General features: G+C 44.3%; 1 protein-coding gene across 3 annotated transcripts; it reads left to right on the forward strand.

Moving 5' to 3' along the window:
* The first annotated feature begins 71 nt into the window (after positions 1-71).
* Positions 72-13,770, forward strand: kif3b (kinesin family member 3B). Of its 3 annotated transcripts, XM_031566251.2 has the most exons (10): positions 223-668; positions 1,096-1,171; positions 2,872-4,401; positions 4,755-4,856; positions 5,042-5,164; positions 6,221-6,339; positions 6,932-7,048; positions 8,263-8,368; positions 11,943-12,217; positions 13,046-13,770. In XM_031566251.2, the coding sequence occupies exons 3-10, from the start codon at positions 2,983-2,985 to the stop codon at positions 13,149-13,151; spliced, it is 2,367 nt and encodes a 788-aa protein (XP_031422111.1). In that variant the 5' UTR covers positions 223-668; positions 1,096-1,171; positions 2,872-2,982; the 3' UTR covers positions 13,152-13,770. The 3 variants fall into 3 exon arrangements, with proteins under 3 accessions (XP_012681607.2, XP_031422111.1, XP_031422112.1); XM_012826153.3 differs by lacking the exons at positions 223-668; positions 1,096-1,171 and adding an exon at positions 72-215; XM_031566252.2 differs by lacking the exon at positions 1,096-1,171.
* The last annotated feature ends 1,514 nt before the right edge of the window (positions 13,771-15,284 follow it).

A 15,284-nucleotide genomic window follows, 5' to 3' on the forward strand; every position in this document is an offset into this window, starting at 1 on the left:
AGTGGACAAAGTGATTGGCTTTTCTGATACTCCGTGGTCCGCCACAGCTCTCCTCATCCGGTACAGAGTCATGTGTGCCAGATAGCCTACCTAGAAGGAAAGCGGTAATGGCTGACTGACTTGGGGCGCTGAATTGAGGGCAGCTTCTCTAAATCACTGGCTGCTTGGCGGACCTGCATCTTGTTGTCATGCCGACTTCTACCTCCTCTGCTTTCGTAAGCTGTCTTTTCTAATAACTGAGGCGATAAATAAGCATACATCTCCGTCTGCCCGTTAGCTAACCCAGGACGTTTGCGTGCGCTGAAATACATTGTTTTGCCGTTGCTAGGCCCCTTGATCAACGTTACTGAGCACCCCCTTTGATCCACTTGCAAGCTAGCTAACTTTAAAAGTACAGTATAGGAAGGATCTTTTTTTTTTCAGTTTAATATCCGAGCGTAACTCTGTTATTATTGTCATCATTTCTACTGTGTCTGAAGGTTAACCAACGTCTGCGATATATCGCTATCTGGGTATTAGTCAATTATCTAGACGGTTAACTTTAGCACGACGCTAACAAGCTAGTTGATAGAACTATCCCTACCTATGCAAGCGTTAGCTACGTTATTGTGTATGTTTACTCCTGCGTTAGCTAGCAGCCTGATTCGTCTGAGACCGTAACGACACCGGTAAGCTGTCCTAGCTAGTTAACATAGCAACATCTATATTGCCAACAGACAGTCATAAATAGCTTTGATGTAGTAAATGGATCACTGTCAGAGTGGATTAGCCAGCCAACGTTAGCTGGTTTTACAACATAGCAACGAAATGATGCACAGCACATATGAGCTAGCTAGTTATTGCCAGGCAACATTAACCTCGCTTAGCTTGCTAGCGATAAGTTAGTTATTTAACGTTATACCTAATGTTAGTGTTTTTTGTGGGCTAATGTAAGAATGATAGTCAACTAACGTTAATGTTGGTCAGTTGTCGTTGGTATTGAGTTAGTCTGCCATCGAGAGCAACCGTGTTGTTTTTAATTGACTGGTTGATTTACAATTTAAGACAACATTTTAATCTCAAGGTAAATGTTTTCTTGTAATGCGCGAACCATAGAGCGATGTTATCAATAGGACATGTTATGGATTCATGAAATCAGCAGGCAAGATGAACGTCTCGCTTATTAGATGAAGTAAGTTAACTTTAAATCACTGTAATTGACCTACTGTGATGGTGCCCATCTTGCTTGGCACTCATCAAGCTTGCTATACCATTACTAGTTAATCATCAGTTAAATGTATTTAGTAAACTGTTAACGTTTAACCATTCATACACGGTGTCTGCATTTGTGGACTGTTAATTGAACTCCATTTGGGTTGGTTTAGCATGATGGAACTCTAAATCCCTAAGGGGCAGGCAGTATCAGTAGATCTATACCAATATTGTATCTTGTTCCAAAAAGTTTTGATTGCTGACAGTCAGTCCGAGATGGTAGACGGTGGTAGCCTTGCACCCAATGCTTCAAGTATATGTCAAAAACTTCTGTTCAGAGGTCAACTCAGGTTAAGAGTAAAATGTAGGCCTAGTCTTTATACCTCAAAATCCAACTGTCCCCTTATGTGGACATCATGCATGAGTGAACTCCGGCTACATTAAGCCTTGTTTGCATCACCTGCTGTTAAATCAACAACAACAATTAAACTCCAACTACACACGCACACGCACACACGCACGCATACACAGATCAAGTGTATTTTTATTTAACATAAACTAAAAAAAAGATTCCTCATTGTCAGCTGTTTATTTATACTTCCATTACTCCTTTGTTGCATGGTGTCCACATGCATGGACAGTTAAATAGCTTAAATAAAACAGAAGCTTTTGAAAAAATGTATATAATTTTCATCATAATTCATTGGCATAATTCAAATTAAGGTTTTTTGTTTTTAACTCACTAAAGGAACTGGTACTTAAGTTATTGAAAATGTTAACATTAGAGTGCTGTGAATGGGGACCTTTTTGTTGTCCTGCCGTGATACCTCATAGAGGACCATAATAGAAAGATTTTAATTTTAAAGCTTTACACAGTCGTTCTTGTCTATATGACTAAAGTCACTAGATGTGTGTCATGACTATCTATCTGGTGACTTGGCTTTCTGTCGTTAGCCAACATTCACACACTTTTGTCTTTGAACTTAGGCAAGCAACAGTGCTGTCCTAAAGAGAAGCTTTCAACTTCGATTTGCAAATTGTCCCATGCCAGTAACACCAGTAAAAACAATCCTGATCCAATTTGGGATAAGCTTATGCAGCGCATCTTATCTCACAGTTGTCGTCAGTGATTAGCCTAACCTGTGATTTTGACAAGGCCAGTTTGATGTATGAGGCTTGTTTAAAGTGAGACTTAGGCACATAGGGTAAGCATTGTCAGCAACATTCGTAATTGCATTTGCTTATTGCTTATTTTCAGTAATACAGATGACCTCAATGTTGTCATTCCCGTTAAATTTGAGGCTAGTGGACTGTCGGCTAGAACTCTATTTATGTGAAACCAACGGCTATTTGGGTCTGCAGACTCCCCCAGGCTACCAGCATTGATGCTGTCAATCAGTAACAGTGCTTAAGGATCAGGCTTTTTTTTTCTTGACCTGATTCTCTGGAATATAGTTTGAGTCCATATAAGGATCACCATGCAATGCACATTATGTTTTAGAGGAAGGTTTCTCACAGTGTTGTTCGGGAGCAGGGTCTTTTGAAAATGACCAGTTCTCTTTTGTCAGTGATCGTCATTTAGATGACTTATGAGGTTCTAGTTTGTTTGTCTATTCAGATTTATACTTACTGTTGTTGTTGTTTTTTCATTTATTAATTAACTTTATTTTTTTTCTGCAGGCACTGATGCTGGCAGTATCATCACTGTGAAAACAATCACAACATACTTGAAGCACCAAACAGCAGCAAGCCAGCCGGCCTTTCTGCTTTTGCATCTTAATCACCTTCATCATGTCCAAAAGCAAGAGCGCTGAGACGGTGAAGGTGGTGGTCCGCTGCCGGCCCATGAACGAGAAGGAGCGCGCAGCCAACTACGAGAGGGTGGTGACGGTGGACGTCAAACTGGGCCAGGTGGCAGTCAGGAACCCCCGAGGGTCCTCTCCCCATGAGCACCCCAAGGTCTTCACCTTTGACTCGGTCTACGACTGGAACTCAAAGCAGGTGGACCTCTATGACGAGACCTTCAGGCCGCTTGTGGACTCTGTGCTCTTGGGCTTTAATGGCACCATCTTTGCATACGGCCAGACCGGTACCGGGAAGACATATACCATGGAGGGTGTTCGCAATGACCCTGAGAGGAGAGGCGTAATCCCCAACTCGTTCGAGCACATCTTCACGCACATCTCACGCTCGCAGAACCAGCAGTACTTGGTGCGGGCCTCCTACCTGGAGATCTACCAGGAGGAGATCCGCGACCTGCTGTCCAAGGACCAGTCCAGGCGGCTGGAGCTGAAGGAGCGGCCCGACACAGGCGTTTACGTCAAGGACCTCTCTTCCTTTGTTACCAAGAGTGTGCGGGAGATTGAGCATGTGATGAACGTGGGCAACCAGAACCGCTCGGTGGGCTCCACCAACATGAACGAGCACAGCTCGCGCTCGCACGCTATCTTCGTCATCACCATCGAGTGCAGCGAGACGGGTCTGGACGAAGAATGCCACATCCGCGTGGGCAAGCTCAACCTGGTAGACCTGGCCGGCAGTGAGCGCCAGGCCAAGACCGGGGCCCAGGGTGAGCGGCTGAAGGAGGCCACCAAGATCAACTTATCCCTCTCCGCCCTCGGCAATGTCATATCTGCCCTGGTGGACGGCAGGAGTACGCACATCCCGTACCGTGACTCCAAGCTCACGCGTCTGCTGCAGGACTCGCTGGGCGGCAACGCACGCACCGTCATGGTGGCCAACATCGGGCCGGCCTCCTACAACGTGGAGGAGACGCTGACCACACTGCGCTACTCCAACCGTGCCAAGAACATTAAGAACAAGCCGCGCATTAACGAGGATCCCAAGGACGCGCTGTTGCGCGAGTTCCAGGAGGAGATTGCCCGGCTCAAGGCGCAGCTAGAGAAAAAGTCCGGCCGGCGGAAGAAGAAACGCAGGCGCAGAAGGGGAGGAGAGGCCGGGGATGATGGTGCAGACGATGGAGAGGAGGACGAGGATGAAGAAGAGGAGGAGGACCCCGTGCCGGTAGGGGACAAGACGGACTACTGGCGCGTGCAGCAGGAGAAGCTGGAGAAGGAGAAGAATGCCATCTTGGAGGACCACAGCCTGGTCGCTGAGGACAAGCTGAGGCTGCTCAAGGAGAAGGAGAGGAAGATGGACGACCTGCGCCGAGAGAAGGAGGCCAGCGAGCTGCTCTCTTCCAAAATTAAGGTAACAAGAGGCTTCCCCCAGTCAAGGTCCTTGTTGAGGGGTATTGGCCTTGCAGCTTATTCTTATTCTAACCTCCTCTGCTGTTGTGGTCTGTTTGTGAGCACCGATTTCACAAGATCCAGATAGATGAGCGGCCCTGTGCCAGTTATCTCATTTGGTCTGTTTGAACAGACAGCCTTTATTTCTGGGCCTGTCTAAAAGACAAAACATGGATAGAAGTGCTAAAGGAGCACATTGCATATTTATTTATTTATTATTATTCTTTATTCTATCTATCCACAGTGAGTGTTTTTTCTAATTATCTCTGACATTATTCTTTTATCTTTTTATTTCATCATGTTTCTAAATCCCAGGCTATGGAGAGCAAACTGCTGGTTGGAGGAAAGAACATTGTTGACCACACCAATGAGCAGCAAAAGATTATTGAACTGAAACGAAAGGAGATAGCAGAACAGGTGAGGTCGAGAGTGTTCAGTGGCCAAATAAGGCTGCACTACACGGCATTATTGCCTGAAATGTGGTCAGGTAATTGGAGTGTGTTCTAGTCTGCAGTGTCTAAATTCATGTTGAAATTGTGTGTGTGTGTGTGTGTGTGTGTGTGTGTGTGTGTGTGTGTGTGTGTGTGTGTGTGTGTGTGTAGAAACGGCGAGAGCGTGAGATGCAGCAGCAGGTGGAGTGCCAGGATGAGGAAACATTGGAGCTGAAGGAGACCTACAGCTCACTCCAGCAGGAAGTGGACATCAAGACTAAGAAACTGAAAAAGGCAAGTGTGCATGAGCTCTCTAGCTAAATTGTCAGGCATTAGTTTGACATGAGTGAAGGACAGGCTTGAGATGAACTGAGAGCTGCCATATTGTTTGTTGTCAGTGACGCTGTAAGAGAGGAGACGAATCACTGACGGGAAAATGAATAGGGGAAATAGGATGGAATCCATTGCGCTTAAACATGGCGGATTTGTAACTGGAAGCCCTGCCCTTTATTATAAAGAGCCAATCATGTTGTTGGAAACGGCATAATGGACGATTCACCTCCCCTGCATGTCCTGTTTATTTCCACTGTTGCCATAGTAATAGCCACGCTGCAAAATGTGATGCATGCGCGCATTGAGCAAGTCAACACGCAGAATAAAGTCTTTTTAGCCGTATTTGAGTGGTTGGGGAAACATTTTTCACACAGTTTGTGTCAGATTTAAATGCAGATTTATGTGATGTACTTTTAATGTCTGTTTGACCATCCTATGTGGAGTTATGACTATCCCCCCATTCATTTAGATAGGAGCCTGATCTTGTTAGCCCAAAATAGCTGCCCGGAGGCGATGCCAACATGGCTGCCGAGTGTTAAGACTTGCCTATGAGGACTTTGTTGTTGCCTCTGTTGTGGACTGACATTTAAATGGTGTATTGCAGTTAGTATTTGCATGGTTTTCTATCAGGAGTGGTAGTGACTAGGTTATTATTAGAATGTATGTTTAGGACTACTGTGGGGAGATTTCAGTGGAGCTGTGTGCGTCTGTGTGCTTCTGTGTGTATCTCTTCTTCATACATGACTAGGCATGAGTAATGTATTTGTGTAGGTCCTTTTTTTTCCCTTTCTCTCTCTCTCTCTCTCTCTCTCTCTCTCTCTTTTCCTCTCTCTCTTCAAGCACAACGATGATTATCATTCTTGCACTGGATACCCTGCTTCCCTTCCCCCTGGCTTTTTTTGTTTTACCCTGTAATCAGTCATCTCTTCCCTCTTACTTTCTTCTCTGTCTTCCTCATTGCTGCCTCTCACTCAAATGACCTTTTCTGTTTTCCTCCCCCCCCTCCCTCTGTCTCAGCTCTTTGCCAAGCTGCAGGCAGTGAAGTCAGAGATCCAGGATATCCAGGACTCGCACATTAAAGAGAGGCAGGACCTGGAGCAGACCCAGAACGAGCTCACCAGGGAGCTCAAACTCAAGTACGGACTGTGTCTTACCTCATCTGGCCCTTTTGAATTGTGTATAAGAATACCCCGTTATTTCATGCAATTGTAAATCCTTTCCCGTAAGCTCCAACCTTAAGCAAAGGTTTTTTTTTTTCTATGCTGCTGCCTTAACATCTTTGTAGTGCCTGTTTACCCAGTGTCAGCCATATTCTCTCCCTCCGTATACCAAAACTCATTATCCTAAAAGGCCTCCAGGAAAAGAAAATCAATGTGTTCTGTGGTGCTTGTATGTGTTTGGTCATTTGCTGAACTCATGTTTCCATCCGGGATTGATGGCTGTAAATGGTTTTTGATTTAACAGCGGGATGTGCAGTCCTGCTCTCTGCATATCTTAGGAAAGACACTGAAAGCTTCCTGACCTGATTAAAGTTCCGCTGGTGAACCAGACAGATAGCCCTCCCCAATCACCCACCTTCTCCACCCCCATCTCCATCCCGTTCTCAGAATATCTATCTTGTCTGTTTGTGTGGACTGTCTGTGGGAGAATTTTTTGGATCAAACTGTGCAACAATATGGAATGACTTTATTGAGGAGTTTGACCATGCTGTTCTTTGTGATGCTGCAGGACTCTGATTATGGAGAACTTCATCCCCTTGGAGGAGAAGAGCAAGATCGAGAACAGGGCCTTCTTCGACGAGGAGGACGACTGCTGGAAGCTACGGCCTATCACTCGGATAGAGAAGTACGTCAGGAGCGCGGTAGCCGTAGCTTAGTTAGACTCACACACTGTCGGCTGCAGACACCATGGGCGCCTAGTTGCTGTTATTATTCTTTCTAGAGTACGCTTGGAGTGTGCTTACTTTCTAGGAAGACATTCAAACGTTAAAAGGCGTAAAGGTGGCTTAATGTTCAAAGCAACGATCAGTTATCACCAAATTACTCTGACATATCGTCATCAACACTTGCATCGGTCAAAAAATCAAAACCGAACTCCTATGAGTATGGACATCATCTTACATGAAGCGTTTTCCTCTCCATTGACTCCATTATAAAGAGAAGGCTCAACATGGCTTAATGTTCCAAAATAGCAATCAATGTTTTGCTTTTCTGATAGGACGTGTGGAGATGTGAGATGTTAGACAAATTTGGTCATTGGACGCTATTTTGGAACATTAAGACACGTTAAGCCTTTTTATTTATAATGGGCGTCAGTGGAGGGGAAAACACTTCTTGGTCCATACTCATAGGATTCCGGTCCAGATTTAGTAAGTAATGGCAAGGTGTAAGTGACAAGACGTGTCTCAGAGGAATTTGGTTATTATTGGTTGCTGTTTTGGAACAGTAAGCCACATAGTAGCTAGTAGCAGACTTTGTCATCTCTTGAGAAGAAATGAGTTTCACCTCTCACTCAGTATTTTCATATTCAAAACTTTAACAGTAACAATTTCATGAGGATGTCAGAGACACAGAAAGTGCAAGGGCCAGTAGTCCAGAAAGTAATGCAATGTGAAGTCATCAGGACATAAAAATAAGGCATATTGGGTAACAGGAAAATGTTGAAGCAAAAATAGACCAGCAAGTTGATGGATAATGGTTACGTCAAGAAAGTGCATTGCAAGTCACAAAATATTTGTAGAGACGCCATGCGTCATAATTTTTTGTCTCTTTTAGGAGTTGAAATGTTTTTTTTTTTTTAGTTTCCCTTTAAAACCAGGACTCAGTGTTTGGCCTCTTTTAGTGTTGCTGAGGCTCTGTGTAGCTTTGAATTATTTCTTACCCACAGACTTATTTCAGTCCTAAGAGACTGTAAACTTAATGTATACTGGCCATGTCCCAAAGGAGGTAATACGAATTCTGCTTTTGCAGAGTGGTCATCTCCAGAGATATCTGACACGCGCATGTTCTCTCCTCTGCCCTCCCTCTCTCTCTCTCGTGCTCTCTCTCTCTCTCACACAGTGATCAGAAGATGATGACGAGGCCTGTGTCTGCAGTGGGTTACCGGAGACCACTGAGTCAACATGCTCGTCTGGCCATGATGATGCGGCCAGATGTTAGATTCAGGGTAGGCCCTATGAATACACACACACACACACACACACACTCACACGTATAGCAATAAGACACGAGTGAGAGTAGGTTTGGTAAAGGATATATCCCCATGGCTGGGGGTTCAAAGGCCGAGTGCCACAGGTAATCTCAGTCTTGGGGATATACTTTACCAACACCAGTGTCCTGTTGCTTTTATACAACCGTTCTACTACCAATCTTTTGATTATTCATTCTCCGCTCCAAAAAATAGTTCCAAGCAGAGTGTTCAACGTTAAGTGTTGTCAAGCAACAAATATTGTCACTCTGCAGCCAAGTTGAGTCAGAGAGGTTATGTACCGTAATTTCCGAACTATTGAGCGCACCTGAATATAAGCCTCACGCACTGAATTTTTTTTTAATTATTATTTTTAACATAAATAAGCCGCACATGTCTATAAGCCGCAGGTGCCTACTGGTACATTGAAACAAACTAGAAAATGCATTTCCTGAAGGAAATACCAGTGCATGAAATGCAAAAGTTAAGAAAGGAAGAAGAAAAGAAAGAAGAGTGAAGAAGCAAAGAAGAAAGGAAAGAAGAGTAAAAGAAGGAAAGAAGAGTGGAAGAAAGGAAAGAAGAGTGGAAGAAGGAAAGAAGAAAAGAAAGAAGAGTGAAAGGAAGGAAAGAAGAGTGGAAGAAGGAAAGTAGAGTTGAAGAAGAAAAGAAAGAAGAGTGAAGAAAGGAAAGAAGAGTAGAAGAAGGAAAGACGAAAAGAAAGAAGAGTGAAAGAAGAAAGGAAGAAGAGTAAAAGAAGGAAAAAAGATTGGAAGAAGGAAAGAAGAAAGGAAAGAGAAAACAAATTAGAGTATGGAAGGTGTCTCTTAATATCCCTAGTTATACAGTTGAATGGAGAGGGACAGAGAGAAGAGGAGCCTTGGAACCTTGGCGCAGGTGTCGGTGAAGCACAGGTGCAAGCCAGTTTAATGACCCTATTATGATGTCATAATGGCCCAATGTAAGTCAATGGGAAAATTTGTATTAGTTTTTCTTTAATACCTTAAAAAGTATAAAGTTCAGAAAAATGAAAAATACATAGCACAAGACCTACGCGACAAAGTTTGAACGAAGTTTCTACGTTAAGCGGTTCGAGCTGAATTAATCGCAGAAGTCGGTACAAAGAATAAGAAGAAGAAGTATAAGAAACGAAGGAATAACAATACAGGGCATTTCATGCACTGTAATTAACTTTACACAGGCTAAAATGAATATCAAAAGTAATACAATAGTGATGCGTATTGTTAGTTTTGCCAGTTACGATAAGTGCACTGTTGCGTTAAGAGAGCACAGTTGCAAGAGTCAATCAGAAATAAGGTAGATCTTCCTGTTCAGGTAGAACGTTAGATTAAAGACAGACGCTAGTTTGAAACCAGTGAGCTAAAGAACTTGAAGACTGGATTTGTATTGTTGTAAACTTTTATTTTATTTTCTGAAGTGTTTTGAGCTGTGTTCTGTCTACGTCGGTAGACTGTGGTTATTTTTACATTAGTTAAGTTATTGAGAGATACTGAGAAATCGCGTGGAGCTAAGCATCCATGCGGTTGCATCCATGCATCCTAGCTCCACAAAGCCACCGTAAACACAAACCCACCGTATACAGTCACAGGTATCATAATCCATAAATTAGCCGCGTCGTTCTTTAAGCCGCGAGGTTCAAAGCGTGGGAAAAAAAGTAGCGGCTTATAGTCCGGAAATTACGGTATACACATTAATTTGTCCACTCGGCACGTTCATTTGTACATTTGGTCCCTCTCCTCACTGTGAGACTGACAAATGTAATGGTAAAAAAATCACTGCTTGCTATTCTGCTCTTGCTTTGAAGGAATGGAATGTTGACATTGTTTAATTCAGCGGTTAAAATATATCAGACGCGGAGTGATCACGAGAGGTCGAGTGGGGTTGTGCCAGGATCTCTCCTCTCATGGAATGCCTCTTGTCCAATCACAAATGAATACATTGTAATACCAGATCATCTAACTGTTGTGTAAACACATGCACAGACACGCACGCACACACACACAAAGAAGTATTCTAGATTTTGTAAACTTAACTTTTACCCACACACTTCATTAAACCAGGCAAGAACCATTCTGAATACATTTCAAACATAGCCTAACCATGCATTGATATTATACTGTAATTTCCCAACTATTAACCGTGGTTTATACATTGATTTTGTAAAATTTCTGCTGCCCTGCAGTTAATACTCGGGTGCGGTCTATACTTGGGGATGCATTTTTCCCACCTGGAATTTAGTAACGTGCACAGTAATTCTGCCAGGTAGGATGGGTCTCTCTCCTTTTTTCACATACAAATCCCATTAGAAACAATATGGAATAGAATACAATTCCATTCACACTCAGTCTTCCCTAAAGACAAAAAAAAACAGGGGTGTGTATTCCCACCTAACTGTAGCCTATGTAATGGGATGCTACGGACCTCGAACCTCCGTGAGATGTGTGTAAAACATGCAAGGTTTCACGCCAGTTAACCCAGAGATGAAGTATACTTGCTATCTCTAGCTTAGAGAACCATCTTAACAGTCGGTAGTTGCTAGCGTGTGTAGTATGAACTCACGTTAAGATGAAGCTCCACAGGCACCCAGAGGGTTTCTACATATCATAGCTTTTCAACTATCCTAGCTATCTCATGCTTAGGAAACCATCTTCACAGTTGGCAGCTGCTAGCGTGTGTTTAAATGAACTCATGTTGGTATGAACTTGTGTTAAAAGCTGCACAGGCACACACCCTGAGGATTTCCTACCTTTTCCTATTATAATGTTGAGGAGACTAACATCAGCTAGATAACTAGCTATCATGTCATGCAATTGGAAGTCTGCCATTTAAACCGTTTAAAGTTATTTAAAAGTTTCCTTTAGCCAGCTAGTTAGCTATCTACGCAACCATAGCAACCAAGTAACACCATTTGCTGCGTAACCCGATTGTATTGTAAGTGCAACGTAAGTCTTCCGATAGTACAGGGAGGGTATTTTCTCCCGTGTTGTATTCGTTCTACAAACCAGGAACGTTGAAATGTGTTCATGCACAGACCACTTTTTTATGTAAATGCAATCAATGGGCCCCCCCATCCCCTGTCCTGTACCTGCTCTCTATTCTCCTGTTTGTTATTACCACTCTCATTTTGCTGTCCTCTCATGTTCCTCTCCGCGTCGGCTATTTCTGTTAATGTTTGCTCAATCATTGATGCCATGCTTGCTGTCTCATTTGTTCTTTCTCTCTCTATCCTTCCCTGTAAACGTATTTTCGACTTCCATTCCTCCTACCACTCACACTGTTTCTCTCTCTGTTTATCTCTCACTCTCTTGTGCTTTTCTCATTGTCTCACTTTTTCTCACTCTTATTCTTTCTTAATCTCTCTCTCTCTCATGCTTTACCTCACCATATCACTCTTTCTTGACGTTCTTTTTCTTTCTGAACCTTTCTTTCGCGTTCTCTCTCTCTCTCCCCTCTGTCTCTCCTCTCCCTCCTCCCGTTGGCCCTGAGAGTAGCGCAGTGACACCTCTCCCCTCTTGTCTCTCTCCTGCTGGCCCAGGCTGAGAATATCCTGCTGCTGGAGCTGGACATGCCCGGCCGGACCACCAAGGAGTACGAAGAGCCCGTCATTGCACCCAAGGTGGCGGCGGCGCTGGAGGATGCGCTGCGCGATGAAGACGAGATCCAGGTCGATGCCAGACTGTACAGTGCCGGCAGCCTCGGCGTCGGCCTCGGCATCGGCATCGGCCTCAGCGCCAGCAGCGGCAGCCTCGGGGCCATCAGCCCCGGATCAGGCACCTCCGCAGGAGGCTCCACCAAAAAGCCCAAATCAGGGTGAGGGTGAGGGAGTGGGCAGAGGGAGTGGGGGTGGGCGGAGGGAGGGGGGAGAGGGCAGAGGGTAGGGTAGGGTTAGGTGGGATTGGATGCAATGCGATGTCTGGAGATGAAGGAGAGATGGACTGAGGGAGAGAACATCTACATGGAGGTAATGGCAGAAAAAAAAGACCTGAAAAGTATGTGGAATGAAAGAGAACGAGAGAGACGGCGTGTGAGTGGAACAACAGACAAATCCAGAGGAAGGGAGAGATTTGAGTTGATTTGTATTCAGGCTTTATTCAATCCATAAACCAAAAAGATATAGTTAATCTGAAAGGCAATACACACATTTATACTAAACATCCTATTGAGCTGCAAAGCTGCATGCTATCAAAAAAATCAGCTCTCCATTAATGCCGGACAGAGAAAGGGGGAGGGTTAAGGAGAGAGAGAAGAATGTTGTGAGATTGGAAGGGAGGAGGAAGGGATAAGGAGAGAGGGATGTAGGAAAACTAGGATTAACTGAGAGCAGTCCTCCTGTGCACTTAATTAGACATGCATGCGCGTGCAAGATTTCTCACCTCAAGAGCAGGCTCTCCTTAAACTCCTCTCCTGCATGAACTCTGATCTATAATAAGATTGGATGGGTTTAAGTAGAGAAGAGTCATGTGGTGTCATCCCATCCAGCCGGGTAAGAGAGCTGCTCTCTCTCGAGGGAATAAGCACGGATCCCAGGAATGCGTCTCTCTCTCTGTGTGTGTTTGTGTGTGTTAGTCACTCTGAGCTTGTTTTACGTGACCTCTTGTCTTCTTCTTTTGCCCCCCCCCTCTCACCCCCGTCCTCTAGCCGTCCGAAAACCGGCAAGAAAGTGAGCACCCCCACGTCTGCACACAGCCCCTCTGCGATGGGTCATTCCCTGTACCCACAGTCCCGCGGGCTTGTGCCAAAGTGACCGCCACCCCCTGTCCCTCCCTGCCACCACCCCTCAACCCATTACCCTAGCCTGTCATTGGATGCTGGACAATAAGGAATGATCATCTAGTTCTACCAACGACCCTCCCCCTGCCTCCCAACACACCTCAACCCCTTCCAGTTCAGGAAAGAAGGACAAGACTCCTCCATTTCACCTGTTGACCAACTACATTTCAGGAGCCTGAAACCCTCATTGTGCAACCAACAATACATTAACCCACAGACCTCCCTGAGTTCTACACTACCACGTGCCCACAGCCTCCAGCTACTAACAATGCAATTTTAAACAAAAGCAAAAAACACTAGCGAACTGGACCTTGCAGGGACCTCTCAACCGATGGGGAAAAGTGGGAAGCGGGTGATGTCATCACTGTGAGACAGTAATATGTGGCACAAATAGTAAGGAGGCCTTCCTGTTCCCTCTGGTACATGGATACTTCAGAGGTCATGCTGTTGTTTTGCTGAACTGTAAAGAAACGGAAGACATGCTGGCATACGTGTGGCCCTTACTTGAACCATAGGCCTGTTCTATGTGTTGTGTCTGTGTGTGTATATGTATGTGTTCACGCGTGTGTGTGTGTGTGTGTGTGTGTGTGTGTGTGTGTGTGTGTGTGTGTGTGTGTGTGTGTGTGTGTGTGTGTGTGTGTGTGTGTGTGTGTGTGTGTGTGTGTGTGTGTGTGTGTGTGTGTGAGTGTGTGTATATATGTTTGTGTTTATATCTATGTTTGTGTTTATATCTGTACGCTGTCATTGACTCTCTCTGTTATGACTGATGTTTAAGGGCAGCTGGTTTTTGACAACATGGCGTCACGTGTCAAATCCGGTGCCGTCAGCGTGTACGCACGCGCCAAGGGTGCGCTTTGTGTTTGTGAGCTTCTCTTTTACTACTTCCAATTTTAGGTTTACACAATTCAGCGACAGTATGGGAAACTGAGCGGTAGGTTCGGAGGAGACACGAGCTTTAAACAGGCTTTCCTCTTAACCTGAGCAAGCCCTGCTGATGAGTCCTACAGACTGAAGCGCACCGCGCCGCGCTGCCAGCCGGACGTGTAATTAGTCAACGCTGTTTTCGGAACGCCTGAGCAGAAGGGATGAGAGCCAAGGTGGAGCAAAGGTCAATGCCAACCAAAAACATCAGGGTTCCAAGGTGCCTTAGAGTCCCCCCAGCTTTTTAACATGGGAGGAAGAAAGACCACACACAGAGAGAGAGTGCTTCTCTCGGGCCTAAATGTCCCTTGGATTGAAACAATTCCAAATGGTTTGCAGTTACGAAGAGGTTGGATGTTTAAGATGTGCGTTGGCTTAGCTTAACTAACTTGGTCTGGTTTGAATACTTGCTGGAAACCTGTGGAGTCTAATAAGAGACCATTACCTCCCATCACTGCTCCCACTACTCTAGGTTAGATAGTGAACCTTTTAACCAAGGTTCAGTGTTCCCCTTTTGGCACCTACCGAATCTCCCCTCCACAGCCCACAGGCCTGTACACACTGCCCACGGTTGGGCCACTGCTTGCTGCTGCTGCCGCTGCTGCTATAGGGTTCTCGTCCCATTTCCCATAACCAGCTTGCAGTATAATTTGTATATGTAAAGAGTTGTCTATAGATGAATTAATGCAGAATTCTTTTGCTGTTATGTAATTAAAAAAGAGAGATTAATGATGAAAGATGAAAGCAATCCTAGAGGTCATTAAAGAGGCTAAGTTATTCCAATACCACCTCTGTCCCTTCCATGTACCAACAGTTGTAGATATGCTTTGTCTTGTTTTCTTTTTTTATAGATGGTTTATTTTTTTGATTTGTATTATTTAAAGTTGTGTATACATTTATTTTTGCCTTTACAATTTTTTTTTAAATCTCACAAATTAAATGTATTTCCAGTTATTTTACTAAGAAATCTACAGTGCTTTGCAACAGGGTTATACATATTGCATTTTGCAGATACACAACATCCTTTGTGGGGAGGTTATAGACTTCAGACATTATTGAATTGTGTGTGAGAGAGAGAGAGAGAGGGTGAGGATTTTATGTGTGCACTTGAAATTTACAGAATATTTAGACAAGACGTGTAAAAGGCTTAATTAACCACTGGTAAGTTTGTAAAGACCCTTATGGA

The sequence above is a fragment of the Clupea harengus genome, chromosome 4 (assembly GCF_900700415.2).
Source record: "Clupea harengus chromosome 4, Ch_v2.0.2, whole genome shotgun sequence".
NCBI classification, from domain to species: domain Eukaryota; kingdom Metazoa; phylum Chordata; class Actinopteri; order Clupeiformes; family Clupeidae; genus Clupea; species Clupea harengus.